Here is a 14,109-nt window from a genome sequence, read left to right as displayed (position 1 = left end):
GCTGAATTTTTGCTTTTCCAGTCCGTTATAATCCCCAACACCAAAACCAAACACCCACTTATATAATAATCAATGTAGTCAATAAAACCATGTAGGAAGCAAGGGCTTGCTTGAATGAGATGAATGCAAATAGAAAGAAAAGCATGGAGAAATAGGGTATCTTTTCTTTAAACAACAACAATCGCAAAGTCCAACGGCCTTCAGAGAACTCCGCCAGGTAGATTGATCTGGGCCTGTCGTCCTTCAAAGCCCGCGCTGTTGGGCGCCGAGCCTGCTGTGGCTCCTCCGGTCGCGGCGTACATGGTGTTCTCAAAAGATTGTAGGTGCTTGCGTAACATAAACATCGGCTTGCGCCCTTCCCTTTCTAGTTGCTTGAAGAGAATCAGAGGTCGTTCGTCTAGCGCGAGACACCGTTCTTGGTCCCCATATACAATGTACAGCGCATACTGCTTCCAGTCCGCGTTGATGTTGTACTTCTTGAGGGCAGCCGGCAGAACTTTGTGGCAGGGATCATCCATGGAAACGCGGAACGACTTGAAGATCTCCACGCTAGGAGGGTCCCCGCCTCCGCCTGCTCGGGAGTCGGAGCGTGTCGGAATCTCCGGGCGCGTGGCTTGGGTCGGGGTCGGATTCAGGCGATCAGGTCGAGACTGCGTGGGCATACTGTCTTCGTGGTGATCGAAGTTACCGCGACTGGCCGTATTCGGCTGTGTATACGACCGAGAGGCCAGCGTTTGTGTATTGCCGTAATGACCACCCGGCGACGTGGGAGATGGGATGCCCGGGGAGAGCTGTGATTTGCCGTTCATCGTGCTGAGGTGCGACGAGGAAACGGCGGCCATCGAAGGGTCCAAAGCGCCGTGATCATTGTATGGCCGATTTTCGTGAATCGAGGGCGGAATGTGGGTGGGAGAGTTGTTTTTCGGCGTGGTACCGCCGTTGTGTAACCGCTTGGAGAAGGTGCGAGAAATGCCGGACACGGACCGTTCCAGCAGCGTGATGCCGGAGGGGGAGCTGATCGGTTGGTTATCATGATGCCCTTCGGGTCCGGAGCTGGGGATGGCGGATGGAGGGGGCAGGGGCTGCGACCGATCTTTCGCCATCTTAAACACAGGCAGAAGCTCCTCTCGTAGCCGTCGATATTCCTCCGCAATGCGTCGCATCTCGGATTCGACGGTCGTGATCCGCTCATCTCGTAGACGAATGGATTGAATGAGGCGAGCAACGTCGTCTTGGGACGCATTTTCGTTCATGCTTTGATCCGCCGCTGCCAGACGGGGTAAGTAGGAGAACGAAAGGGGGTGTTGTTCGAAATAACCTACAGAGTGGGATATAATGATCTGCGTCGAGCGGGATGTCTTGTTTGACTTTGGCCTCGTAAACACTCTTCAGGATGGTCAAGCGATGGCCCACGCTGATAATACCCATTTCCTTCAATTCATCATGTTTCAGCGCAATCAGCGCTTCTCCCACGATTTCATTTTCTACCAATCCAATGCAATTTATCAGCGACCGTCGACTCATTGAAACAGTTATTTCTGGTCACCAAGCCAACTCACCTAGAAATGCCGGGCAGTATTGACGAAGACCGAGAGCGACGAGGAAGCTGGCGCACTCTTCGGCCGTCCATTCGGTGATGATCGTCCGGGGGGATTGTGGGTTGTGTTCGACATTTGCGTAGGAAGTCGGCGTATGCTCCGCAGAGGGGAAGTCGGACTCCGACGGAGAGGCCTCCGAGTCCGTGACCAAATGGGGGGAGGTAATCACGCTGCGCTCGTACTCGTCGTCCGCGTCGGAATCGGCATGATAGGAGGTGTGAAGAGACATGGCGGGATGTGCGAAAGGGAGGAGAATTTACACGAAAACGAGGGAAATGAGAGGAGAGGAGAGGGAGATTGTTATGGAGTGGAGGCCCGGTCCGGTGGAGGTCAGTCGGCGCGGCTCGAGCGTTCAGGGTCCAGAGGACGGGGAGAGAAAGAGGCGAGATGTTAAGAAACGAGAGGAGAACGATCGGTTGTAAATTATCCCATCTATAACAGCGGACACCCGGTTGGATTTAGGCCGACGAAGTGATTCTCAGCCAGGCAATCGTGCCGCATGGGACAAGGCAAGACGGGCGGCTGGAGGAAGGACCGAGATCGCTAGGAATGCGGAGAAGGCACCGAATCGAAGGTTCAGATCGAGGGAGGTGTCGCAACTTTGCGAGACTCGATCGAACGAGGCGAGAGGATAAAAAAGAAGGTGACAATAAACAAGACCAGGCGCGGATCGTGAAAAAACAAGGCCGAGAGGAACGAATCGACCGGGCCGGAGAGCGGGGAAGCTGTTCTGGGCGATTCCAGGCAGACGTGGATTCTGGCCGGGCGAGATGGGAGGGCGGCCGATAGAGACGAGGCGAGCACAATCGACCGCGAAGAAGGGGATGTGAACGTTGCAGGCACGAGATCAGCCGAGATGGAGATGGAAATAGAGCGAGCGAGGCGAGGAGGAGAGGGGAGGAAGAGAGAAGAGGATGGAGACTGGAGATGGAGGCGCTTCGTTCGGATCGCCGCACGTGACGCCGGTCTGGACTCGATTGGCTTTTCTGGACTTATCAAGTATCAATCTTCTTCTGTTCTTCTTCTTCTTCTCCTTGTTGTTGTTGTCTTCTACTTCTCCTTCTTCCTCAACTCAAGAAGAGACCCTCCCGGGATTATGTATTCACGATCCACTCTCGAATATTGTCACCGGCCACCAATGCCTTGCATCTCCCCAGCCTGGCAGGATTCGTAAGGGACAGCAACTATAGAAACTACAGGTACGGAGTCGTTCACTGCTTCGTAAGGCCCTCCGACTAGAAGAATTCCTCAGAACTAATCCGTCCAATCGATCGGATTCTCCATGTCATGAATCAGCTCAGGGGGAAACTAGCCGCCAGATAGTCAACGGGACTATTGAACCGCTAGCCTCGATCATCTCCGCTGCAGAGCATTCTGAAAGACAACGCTGTCAGCTTTCCAATAGCGCCGGAGCCTTTAACTCTTTGGGCGGGGAGTGGAAATGCTCCGCCGTCATCGTGCCAATATTGCTTCTCTTCTTATACGACTCGCACACCTGTTTGTCTTGGCCCGGAGTCGTTGCCTTCTATCGGTCTTCCTTGGATCCTTTCCCCTTATTCCTCTTTTTCCGAATTTTTCTTTTCTCTCAGTTTCTTCCTCTCTCTTTTTATTTTTCTTTTCATTTTTTTCTTTCTTACTGAGTACTCCGTAGTTCCACTCCACCGACTATCCCTTACTCACTACCCCCACCATCAGACAATCCCCCTCCGGGCGATCTATTTTCGGCCGCATCCTGCCTCCGAAGCAAGTCCTTGCCTGTTCGTCACGACCGTTGCGCTAGCATGTGGCTGTCTGGTAGTCTGTGCCCCTCGTGCACGTTCGTCCCTTCGCTCGGAGTTGCCGCCTCAACGCCAACGGGCGCGTTGGCCATCTCGCACTGGCGTTGCTATTTTCATCCTGCCAACTCAGAATCCTGGTGATCAATATTGTCTCACTCCTCGTAGCTCTGACCCCTCGACGCATCCCGGCTGCAAGGTCGTCGCTCGTCAAGGTCGCCGGGTGACACAAGGCTATCCCCGGATTCCAGGGCTCTCGAGGGACCAGAAGAGGTTAGTCGGGAGAGGCTAATCTCTAGAACCTTCCAGGACTGTGGTCACTCTGCGAACTGCTCGGTTGACATTAATATCATTGACTCTCTGATTTGTGAACACGCTGGTGGTGTCTTGGAGTGTTGCTCTCCAGGATCGGCATCGAGTGAAAAGCTGTAGTCATAATTGAAGAACGTAGCTGACCTATCAGTAAAAGGGTGACTCGATTTCTGGCTGCATGTCACCCTTATTGTAGCTCGTTCATTGGTTTTGGCAAACGGTGGATTGTGACGGTACAACTACATCTACATCTATATAGTATTGACTCGGTATCTAGAGATCAGCACACTGCGACCTCGACTATCCAAATAGTTAACAATATCCCCTCATAGACTCATTGCACTGTACTATTTCAATATAGAGCCTACTAGTAGTTTAACAGAACAATTGCCTCAATAATTGCAGCCTCGAACCGAATCCATCAGGTCGTCCGTGCCCTCCGATGACGCCGCATCGGGAATTACTTCGGCAGAATCAATGATTGTCATTGACTTGCTCCATTTTCCCTTCACCACATCATATTCATTCCTGTGGTGAACAATCATCTATCGGAAATTCACAGTGACAGTAGTTCTATTGTGGTTCCCTCATCTCGATCTACGGTACCTCCAGCAACCAGTCGGGCCATTTCTGTTTCTCCGCGGTCCCTCTCTCTCCCTCTCTCTTGGCTCTCCTCCATCAACGCAACTCTTCCTCTCTCTTCCTCACATCTGACCTCCTGCGCAATTCGCACTCCAACTCCAACTCCTCCCTGGTAAGACCTCTACCCCGCTGTGAGCTCGCCTCGAACCTCCACACTTCATCGTGACCCCCTTCCGTGAACCAAGCTAACCGCTGTCGATCGCGACCAGATCGCAATTCTTACTACTATACCCATCCCAGTTGCGGTCCTCGACGACTCGACTCCACCTCTCCTTCCCTTCGGACTCGCCCATACCGCACACCCGAAGCGCGTCGCATACACTCATACCCAATCTCCTTCCTCCAGACCAATACAATCCCTTCCTCGAAACCCAGTCGATCGGAAAACCTCGGACGACGAAGAACAAAATCTAGATCTCCGGCCGCCGACGCGACCAACCCAACCCAACACCAGCACTCACCTCTCTCCTTCTCCTCCTCTCCTCTACGAAATCCAATCCAAAGAACCTCCCTCGATCGGCAATCGCCAAATAAACAAGAACCACAACTCTCGAAAACCAATCTATCCCGCCCCAAAAAAAAAACGACCCCTCAAAAAAAAAAAATGCCCTCATCATCAGCCACACCCTCCTCACCCTCCGTCTCGACCATCACCCCAGAAACCCTCGAATCGGACCTCCTCGCACATCTTGCATCCAGCACGGCACTCGAAGACCTCCACTCGACACTCCTCTGCTCCCTCCAACGAATGGGCTGGACCGAAAAGATCCGAAAATTGTCACTCGAGCTACTGCGCGCCGGACGCTGCGATCGATTCGACGAAGTCGTGGAAGCGGTAGTCGCGTCCGCTGAAGGACGAGGTCATGCGCTATGGGGGGAGGGCTCAGAGGCGAACTCGAATCTAGAGGGCGAGGAGGGGATCGATGGCGGAGAGGCAGCGGCGCTTCGGAATATGGATGTGCGCATTCCGTCGGAGGTGGTAGAGCAGGGGGTTCGAGCGATCAAGGAGGTTCTTCGAGAGGTGGTGGTTTTGGAAGAGGAGAATGATTTCGGGGAGGGGAAGCAGAGCAGCAATGGCACCGAGAAGGACAAGGACAAGGACGGTCATAAGGACGGCAAGGAGAAGGAGAAAGGGAAACACGGCAGTGGTGCGACGGAGAAGTCGTCCAAAGGCTCGTCCAAGTCGGGACAGGATGGGCTTAAGAACGGTGATACAAGTCCCGTTAAGAAGACGGAGAAGAAGCCGAAACCTGGGAAGGGGAAGTAGGTCTCTTCTCTCTTCTTTCAGCTCTTCAATCATCTCTTTCCTTTCTGAGCATTCTCCTTGCTGTTGTTTTTCGTTCGATGCTCCCTATCATTTGTCCATGGATGTTTTCAGAGGCGTTCTCGGTTCTTCACTATTTCATGCATGGATGTTTGCTTACCAGTTCTTGATACCTTAAACCGTTGGTCACCTTGCTTTTGCTTCTTTGCTTCTTTCTTCATTTGTCCGCCATTTACTTTCCTCGTGTTATCTTGCTTGTGCTGTCATATCCTGTCAGTCCATCCTATCAACCATGTCCCTATGCCTTATTTCTTGCTGTACAACAGATCCCATCTACGTGGACGGACTGGACCAGAAGCTTCATAAATATTCTATCTATGTACCTATCTACCTTAAGACTTGACACAGGTAGAGAGTATTTTCTAATGATTTAGAAAGGAGCCCCATGAACCAGTCAGCATAGTGTCAACCGATATTTCACGCTGCTGCTTTGAGTTAAATATAATGCTGATGAGTAGCAGTCTCTATTAAGAAGTTACTGCATTAGGGCAACCAGTAAACACAATGATACCTACTACGTTCATGTGCATATACCTACGACTTTCGGATGTACGGTAGAAAGAACAAAGAATTAATTTAGGTGATGACACAAGTGTAGAGATAGTAAAGCATACGATGCAATGAAACCCATATAGAACGAAAGAGAATGGAGAGACCAGAACCAAGTAACATTCCCGTTGTCTTCATCAAACACCTGTCAGGCCATCTCGCTAGATCTAACTAGTGCCGGTAGATAGATAGGTAACAAACTTTGGAAACATTAAAAAGGACATGAAAAAGTGAAATGGATTCAGAAGCAAAAAGAGAAACTAAATTTAATCGTAGAGGCTGTCGTCATTTCCGGCTTCACCGAACGTGTTGTTGTCCTCAACTTCACCGGCGGAGGGGAAGCTGAAGAAGCTGCTGCTTCCCGAGTTCTTCATGCTCTGCGCGAAAGCCTCGTACCGGCGGATCTCCACGTCGCTGACGGACCGGCGAGCCGACTTCATGGCCTCCTCGAAGTGAGCCCGGGTCAGCTCAGGCACGGGGTCTTCCTCATCCAGATCCTCGTCCTCATCCATCTTAACATCCTCGCCGTTGGCCTCACGCTGCTTCTGGCGCTCGATATCAGCGGAGATCGACTGCTTAATGGCAAGCTTGACAGCCCGCTGGGTAACGAAACCGAGATCGGCACCGGAGAAGCCGTGCGTCTCGCTGGCGATGAAAGACAGATCGATGTCGCCGGCGACGGGGGTCTTGCGGAGCTGGGCCTTCAGGATACCCTCACGAGAAGCCTGGTCGGGCAGAGGAACGTAGACCAGGGTGTCAAGACGACCAGGACGAACCAGAGCGGCATCCAGCTGCTCGGGTCGATTCGTGGCACCAATGACGAAGACGTTCTTCTTCGAGGTCATACCATCCATTTCTAGAAGACAAAAAGCGTTAGTATGGTCGAAAATATACAAAGGGATAAGAAATCCAAAGACTTACCGGTCAGGAGCTGGTTGACAACACGGTCCGAAGCACCACCAGCATCGCCAACGGAACCACCACGGGACTTGGCAATAGAGTCCAACTCGTCAAGGAAAACGACGCAAGGAGCGGCGGCACGGGCCTTGTCGAAGATATCCCGAATGTTGCTCTCAGACTCACCGAACCACATACTGAGCAGCTCGGGACCCTTGACGGAGATGAAGTTGGCAGCGCACTCGTTGGCGACGGCCTTGGCAAGCATGGTCTTACCCGTACCGGGAGGACCATAGAACAGCACACCTCGGGAGGGCGAAAGACCGAACTTCTGGAACTTTTCGGGGTGGTCCACGGGGTACTGGACGCTCTCGATAAGCTCGCGCTTGACCTCCTCCAGACCACCAATGTCCTCCCAGCGAACGTTGGGGACCTCGACGACGGCAACCTCGCGCAGAGCGGAGGGGTTGGAGACACCAAGGGCGTAGCGGAAGTTCTCCATGGTAACACCCAGCGAGTCGAGCACCTCAGCCTCGATGGTGTCCTCGTCGAGATCGATCAGGTCCATCTTCTCACGGATCTGCTGCATGGCGGCTTCAGAGCAGAGAGAGGCAAGATCAGAACCGACGTAACCGTGGGTATCGGCGGCGATGGTCTCCAGGTCCACATCGTCTCCGAGCTTCATGTTCTTGGTGTGGATCGACATGATCTCGAGACGACCGGTGGGGTCAGGGATACCGATGTCAACCTCACGGTCGAAACGGCCGAAACGACGCAGGGCGGGGTCGATCGAGTTGGGGCGGTTGGTGGCAGCCATGACGACCACGTTGGAGCGGGCCTTCATGCCGTCCATCAGAGTCAGGAGCTGGGAGACGACACGGCGCTCGACCTCTCCGTTGGTCTTCTCACGCTTGGGGGCGATAGAATCGATTTCGTCAATGAAGATAATGGCGGGGGAGTTCTTCTCAGCCTCCTCGAAGGCCTTGCGCAGGTTGGACTCGGATTCACCGGCCATCTTGGACATGATCTCGGGACCGTTGATCAAGAAGAAGAAAGCACCGGTCTCGTTGGCCACGGCACGAGCCATCAGAGTCTTACCGGTACCAGGAGGGCCGTACATGAGGATACCACGAGGGGGCTTGATACCGATGGACTTGAAAAGCTGGGGATGACGCAGGGGCAGCTCGACCAACTCACGGATCTGGGCCATCTGCTTGCGGCAACCACCAATGTCATCGTAACCGACCTCGTTCAGGTTACCCTCCTCGTCCTCTCGCTGGATGGGCTCACCCTCGCAGTGGATGATGGTGTCCTGCGCAACGATACCGTACTCCGGGGGATCCACCTCGACGACCTTGAATTCCACCTGTCTCATACCACCTCTTACCGTGAACAGGTCTCCCTGTCTCACGGGTCGGTAGGCTTCGCGGAAGTAGGGGGCGAGGTAAACATCGAAGAGAGATCCGGTAAGACCCTCGACGGTGTCTGCGATGGGGAGAACGGCAATACGCTTGGCCTAGAACGCAGAGAACGAGAGTTAATCAGAAGATTGCTCGAGTGGCGACACAAACGGGTACCTTGGTAGGGGAGGGAATCTTACATATTTGATGTCGGGGCAAGGGTGAACAGTGATGATATCGCCATGCTTGACGCGGAGGTTGTGACGAACGACACGGTTGATACGAGCACTTCCGTCATCGAGATCATCATCCGCCAGCACGATCAGAACGGTGTCTTTCCGCTTCTTGCCCTTGACCAAGACTGTGTCACCTCGGAAGAGCTGGAGGGTATCCATGGTGTTGTTGGAGAGGGCAATGACGGAGTTGTCATCGTTGACGGCATCGGTCACACTAAACGGGTAGCCAGGTCAGTATGAGGAAATCGAACAAAAGGCCCACTTTCAACACGGTGGCCACCTACATCAACGAGTTGGGCTTCTTCTTCTTCTTGAGGATAGCTGTCGAGGTGTCGAGTTCCTGCGGCAAGAAGAGCTGATCAGTATATTTTGGCCACAGAGAGCTGCATATATCCCGATGAGATATTTACCTCTTTCTTCTCGGCGCCAGAGGCGTCGCTGGGTGAACGGTCAGCTTGTCTTCCTCGCTGCCCAAAACAGGATAATTCAAACATACTTGAGGTTGACCCTCTTCTTGTCATGGGTGTGATCCGGCTCCGCGCTCATTTTGAAGTCTGGAAGAGATGGAAGACGAATCGAGTAAGCTCTTGAAGCAACGTTGGCTTAACGGACGTCACTGGGATGGAGTGCGAACCCGGCGACAGGGATGTGGGAGAATCAAAGGAGATGGATTAAAGTTGAATGGAAAAAGCGGGATCCAACAGACGTGATAGAGGGTCTGGTGGACAGAAAAAATTGGGTAAGGTGAGGAGAGGGGAGGTGGGAGGTGAAATAGAGAGAGGGAGGTGGAAGTGAGACCGGAGGGTGACGAGAAACAGCTTCCGTTAAGAGGTGACGATAGAGCCAGTGCCTGCCGGGGCTGATGACTTAAGCTGCCCTGCCTGAGGATCCTCCGTCACACTGGATTTGTCCGGTTGCCGCCACCGCTTGGGCGGAGAGAAGCGCATGGAAGCCGGTCGTATCCACCAGATCATCGCGTCAAGTCGCTTTTTCAACGCAATGCCTTCCACGAGGCATACTGCATCTTCCCTTATCTCCCTGTCTTCCGATTTTGACCCCTTGCTGGCCTCACTACGCACTATGCCTGTTGCCTGCGTGCATTCAGGCACCGCGACCTCGGTAAATATACTGGTGCCTCAGGCATCAACATTCCACCGGATGGTCCTGGAACCCAGGACCAGCTCATCCTGCTCGATGCTTTCCAGAGTGGAGACTTGAAACTTAGCCTCTGACTCTGATTTAATCGGCTTCTCGAAAGAGTATCAGATTGCCCTTTCTAGGCCTCTGGATTACTCCACTCATCCACCCCATCCATTTATGCTGGTGCTACGAGATAAATTTCACTGGTATGGATGAGAGAGGGTCTGGTGTACACTAACCATTCAATTTTGAGATATTCGCCTTTCATTCTTCGATTCTGCAGTGTCCCATAATCGTCACCACCTTGACAAGCTAGGCACAAAGTGGACGCTCCCCAGCTAACATGCACATCGAAACCAATAAGGGAAAAGCACATGGTGAGAGCATGATAACAGCCAATCAATATTGCCATCCAGACCCAGATGAGCTCCTACGTATACTGCCTCTTGCAACGTGGAATCCGTAAATAATGCCACCGCGTTGGGGCTTCATTGTGCCTATCGTTTGGAAAGAAAACGGAAACGACCAGCTTCCAATATCAGACCGAGGCAGTGGTTCACAGAAAACAATTGTTCCTTTGTCATCTAGCAATAAAAGCAAACGAACGATAGATCCAATCATGTAAGCGCCCGGTCCAGACAGGGTGAATGACCCAGGCAGAGAAAGGCCCATTAGGCTACAGCCTCAAATCGCCCTCTCAACGATAATGTGAATGCGGATGCGGCTGCGCATATCAAACGCTTTTATTTGCCATCCGCACTTTGGCCAGAGGGGGGCCAAGTAAACTGCGCCGTAGTCACCTGGGGGTCATTCTGACGACAGAGGGAAGTCTTAAGTAACTTGCTGTATAGCATCTCTAGCCTCCCGAGGCAGACTGTCACATCCATCACCTTTTCAGTGATCAGGAAGCGGCTTCCTATAAGCAGGGCAAAATCTCAACCGCATGTGGTCTCACGTCTATCTATCCAGTTGCCCCGTGCCGTGTGTCCCTGACCTTACATACACCTATTGACGGTTGGGGAGAAGCAAGAGGCAAGTACAAGAAGTTGATATTCGAAAGGGCCTATCAAGTAGCCCACCATCGCCTTCAAATCATGCTTTCATAACAATATATTACATCCCTAACCCAAAGTCCAGACATACCGACCCCATCTCCACGATCTGAAGCACGCCAACCCAACCGAAAGTTGCGATATCCAGACCAACCCTAAGCAGTCCACCTCAGAAATGACATCGCAGGAATGGTACCCACAAGACTACCATGACGCCGTAGTCAACACGTTCAGCGAGGAAGAGCTCATAAAACTCCTCGAAAAACCCGGCTGCGCGCCACGCTTCGTCTACGGGGCGCTCATGCTGCCCACCGTGCTGAAGTATTTCATCAACGAGAGCCAGTCCGTCAGTATCCACAAACGCATGACACGCGCCACGGTCTCGGGGTACAAATTGTATCAATTCTCGGACACCAGCACCCCGGTCCTACGGCCGTGCAGCAAGCCCGACTCGGTCGTAGAGGGGATGCTGGTGCTCGGACTGGACGAGAAACAGCGTAACGCGATTTATGAAGTCGAGGGCGGGTTGATGGATTTGGTGAGCGTGCAGGCGCGAATTCACTTGATCGACAAGCTTGAGGGGCATGAGGTTCGGAGCGCTAAGACCGTGGATGCGGGTGCGTTTGCGTGGACGGGGTCCGCGGATGCGTTGATCCCCGTAGAGAGCTCGAGATGGGCAGTGGTTGGCTTCTTGAAAGAGCCGTTTTATGAACAGATTGTGGCATCACAGCGTAGACAGGCTTTGGGCAACTGGGACCGGCCGTCGACGGTTTCCGATGGCGTGTGATGGTGGATGACGAAGACTGGGATCTTTAAGTTGGAGCAGCATTGATAACTGGGACAGGGGACGTAACGATGGTGGAGCGAAGTGAAGAAGAAACACAGCGAAATTATCCTCAGGCTAGGATGCAGCCCTGTCGAGTTGGGGGTCCGAGTCTCCCCCCGTATTCATACCAACCTGCATCCATGCACAATAAATGTCTAGAGCAAATACAACGCAACGGTCAATCAGCTTTACCAGATAAATAAACCATTTCAGATTGGCGTCATATTTTATGTACAATCTCCGGCCCATGCTCTTTGCTCCTCACGTAGGTAACAAATCAAGACTTACGACGTCGCCGCCCACATATCCGACACGCCCCACGCCCCTGCCATGAAGCTCATTAGGCCGGTCAGGTTGTCCGGGAAGCCGATGCCCTGTTCAAAGCACCAGTGGAGACACACGGGGGCCCAGCAGATGTTGTTCAGCAGACTCTTCTTCCAGGCTCGCGTCTCGGCGCTCACGGCGTCGCGACCCTCCTTAGTCTGCGCAGACGGTTCCGAGGCCTTCTTCTTCAGCAAGACGCGCTTCCGCCACAGCACGAAGAACTGAAGGAAGATGTGCCCGAACCAGGCGCGAATACTCCACAGATCCCATTTGGCGGGTCCGCCCCATCGGTCGACGAACCGTTTCGAAATGATGCCCTTGTTCGCCAGGTAGGCGCCGTTCTCGAGGGCTTGGTAGATCACGTTCACGAATACTTGTAACAGGGTCAGGGAGTATATTGTGCGATCTGAGGGAGGCGATTTGATCGTTGCGGATCCCCAGGTCCAGAGGGGAATGAGACCTAAGAGTCGGATGGTGTAGCGGGTCTCGGACATCAGCGAGGAGAGTGCGAGCAGGCGCGACTCGGACGAGGGAGACTTCGGAGGTGCAGATTTATCCCCGGATCGTAGCCGGGCGAGGAGACCCAAGCGTGTCTGTGCGGCGATCCATGGCGCCGAGGCGAGAAGGTGATGGAGGACATGGGTGAGGTAGCCGGTTACGGCGAAAATTCGTTCCTGACCGTCGGCAGTGGACGCGAGCCTGAGCGACGAGAAAGCATCAGTTTGTGATCTGGCGATCGCTATGAAGTGACAACCTACCGGTCTAAACGACCAACAAGGAGATCCGCGGTCCTGAGAGCTGCCAGCAGCTGACGTCGAGCGACCGAGGACGAAGGTGGTGATGATGGTGATGTCGCGGGGCTGTCCGACTTCCCCACGTCGGGCTGAGAGTTGGCCATGGCGAGTGTGCGGTGACAGTCCTGCGAAGGGGGTTCCAACAATCCGCAGAGGGCGTGGTGTTAAAAGCGAAAGAGCGCCTACGGAGTATTTAAGGAGAGATCATGCCGCGCATTTGATCGGCGGGTTTGGCGGATTTGCGCGTGGTTCAGAGCAGTTCAGATGCCGAGGTTCGGAATTCCACCTGCCCGACTGTGGCCCGCCACGGCTGGTCACGGTGTACAACGTCTGACAGGTGCGGTCAGGTACACGATGCTTCGGCATATTCTAATGGGGATATTCGTTATCAATCTACACCGAGTAGGTCTGTCTCGCCGTCGGATAGGTCGAGATCGCTCTGGTGGGGGGAACAGCCACGAGGCCGCCGACAATCGCAACGGAGCAAGCGTCACCGGTTGGCACTTCAGGGCTCGCTTTGCTTTTCTTTCACGTAAGAAGCTGCCGTGCTGATGTTGATCAATTGACTTACGGGGTTTGGCTCTAGTGTTGAGTATTTTGCTCCACTTTCTTGTGTGGCAGGCTGGCAGTCCTAAATTGCAAAGGGAGGTTCAAAATATATAACCTCAATCTTGCCGAAGAAACCCCCAAGATATTAGTATTATATATGCTGGGATATACACCGTAGTCTATTTCACTTCTCTCCTCATGCTCCGCTCGACAAGATTGATCTTGGCACTGCTACAGCGTGATTAAGAAATGCCTTCGATCTTTGGGGGTTGTTTCGTACATACTCATCACTTCATGGACTCGACATCTTGACGGAATATACTTGACCATTTCATCTAAATAGGCATTTGTTTCATTGAGCGATAGAGGTCGCTCAATCCATGGCGCGTTCCAAGCTACAAGCTTGACGACGGCCAGAGAAAGGAGGTGGGAGTGCTATACTACAAAATTAGGCTGTTTCTAGAAAATCGGATAAGTCTCATTCATGACTGCAATTGGCTGAAAGCATGCTGATCAACAAATTCAAGAGATAGAGAAAAAAAAAAAAAAAAAAAAAAAAAAAAAAAAAAAAAAAAAATAAATTAAAAAAAAAAAAAAAAAAAAATTAAAATTATATAAAAAAAAAAAAAAAAAACAACAGTTACAACAGAACAAAAAAATTGGGGATTTTGTTGTGTGAAATAAACAAAAA

General features: G+C 52.5%; 5 protein-coding genes across 5 annotated transcripts; 2 read left to right on the top strand and 3 right to left on the bottom strand.

Moving 5' to 3' along the window:
• Window positions 1-200: 200 nt before the first annotated feature.
• On the bottom strand, window positions 201-1,827 carry KD926_004215 (adaptor protein STE50; the record flags this gene model as incomplete). Its single annotated transcript, XM_053095036.1, has 3 exons — window positions 201-1,267; window positions 1,323-1,484; window positions 1,560-1,827. The coding sequence occupies 3 exons, from the start codon at window positions 1,825-1,827 to the stop codon at window positions 201-203; spliced, it is 1,497 nt and encodes a 498-aa protein (XP_052950252.1).
• A 3,104-nt stretch (window positions 1,828-4,931) lies between these two features.
• On the top strand, window positions 4,932-5,594 carry KD926_004214 (uncharacterized protein; the record flags this gene model as incomplete). The annotated part of the gene is made up of 1 exon (XM_053095035.1): window positions 4,932-5,594. The coding sequence occupies one exon, from the start codon at window positions 4,932-4,934 to the stop codon at window positions 5,592-5,594; it is 663 nt and encodes a 220-aa protein (XP_052950251.1).
• Window positions 5,595-6,466: 872 nt separating this feature from the next.
• Window positions 6,467-9,279, bottom strand: cdc48 (AAA family ATPase CDC48; the record flags this gene model as incomplete). Its single annotated transcript, XM_053095034.1, has 6 exons — window positions 6,467-7,056; window positions 7,122-8,613; window positions 8,698-8,947; window positions 9,018-9,073; window positions 9,144-9,171; window positions 9,230-9,279. 6 exons carry the CDS (start codon window positions 9,277-9,279, stop codon window positions 6,467-6,469), a joined length of 2,466 nt encoding a protein of 821 aa, XP_052950250.1.
• A 1,821-nt stretch (window positions 9,280-11,100) lies between these two features.
• On the top strand, window positions 11,101-11,712 carry KD926_004212 (uncharacterized protein; the record flags this gene model as incomplete). Its single annotated transcript, XM_053095033.1, has 1 exon — window positions 11,101-11,712. The coding sequence occupies one exon, from the start codon at window positions 11,101-11,103 to the stop codon at window positions 11,710-11,712; it is 612 nt and encodes a 203-aa protein (XP_052950249.1).
• A 323-nt stretch (window positions 11,713-12,035) lies between these two features.
• On the bottom strand, window positions 12,036-12,973 carry KD926_004211 (uncharacterized protein; the record flags this gene model as incomplete). Its single annotated transcript, XM_053095032.1, has 2 exons — window positions 12,036-12,774; window positions 12,834-12,973. The coding sequence occupies 2 exons, from the start codon at window positions 12,971-12,973 to the stop codon at window positions 12,036-12,038; spliced, it is 879 nt and encodes a 292-aa protein (XP_052950248.1).
• Window positions 12,974-14,109: the final 1,136 nt, after the last annotated feature.

The sequence above is a fragment of the Aspergillus affinis genome, assembly GCF_023601865.1.
Source record: "Aspergillus affinis strain CMG 70 chromosome Unknown NODE_200_length_40107_cov_84_204097, whole genome shotgun sequence".
In the NCBI taxonomy this organism is placed as follows: domain Eukaryota; kingdom Fungi; phylum Ascomycota; class Eurotiomycetes; order Eurotiales; family Aspergillaceae; genus Aspergillus; species Aspergillus affinis.
The sequence above is the reverse complement of the archived record's forward strand: the minus strand, read 5'-3'. Positions and strand labels throughout refer to the sequence as shown.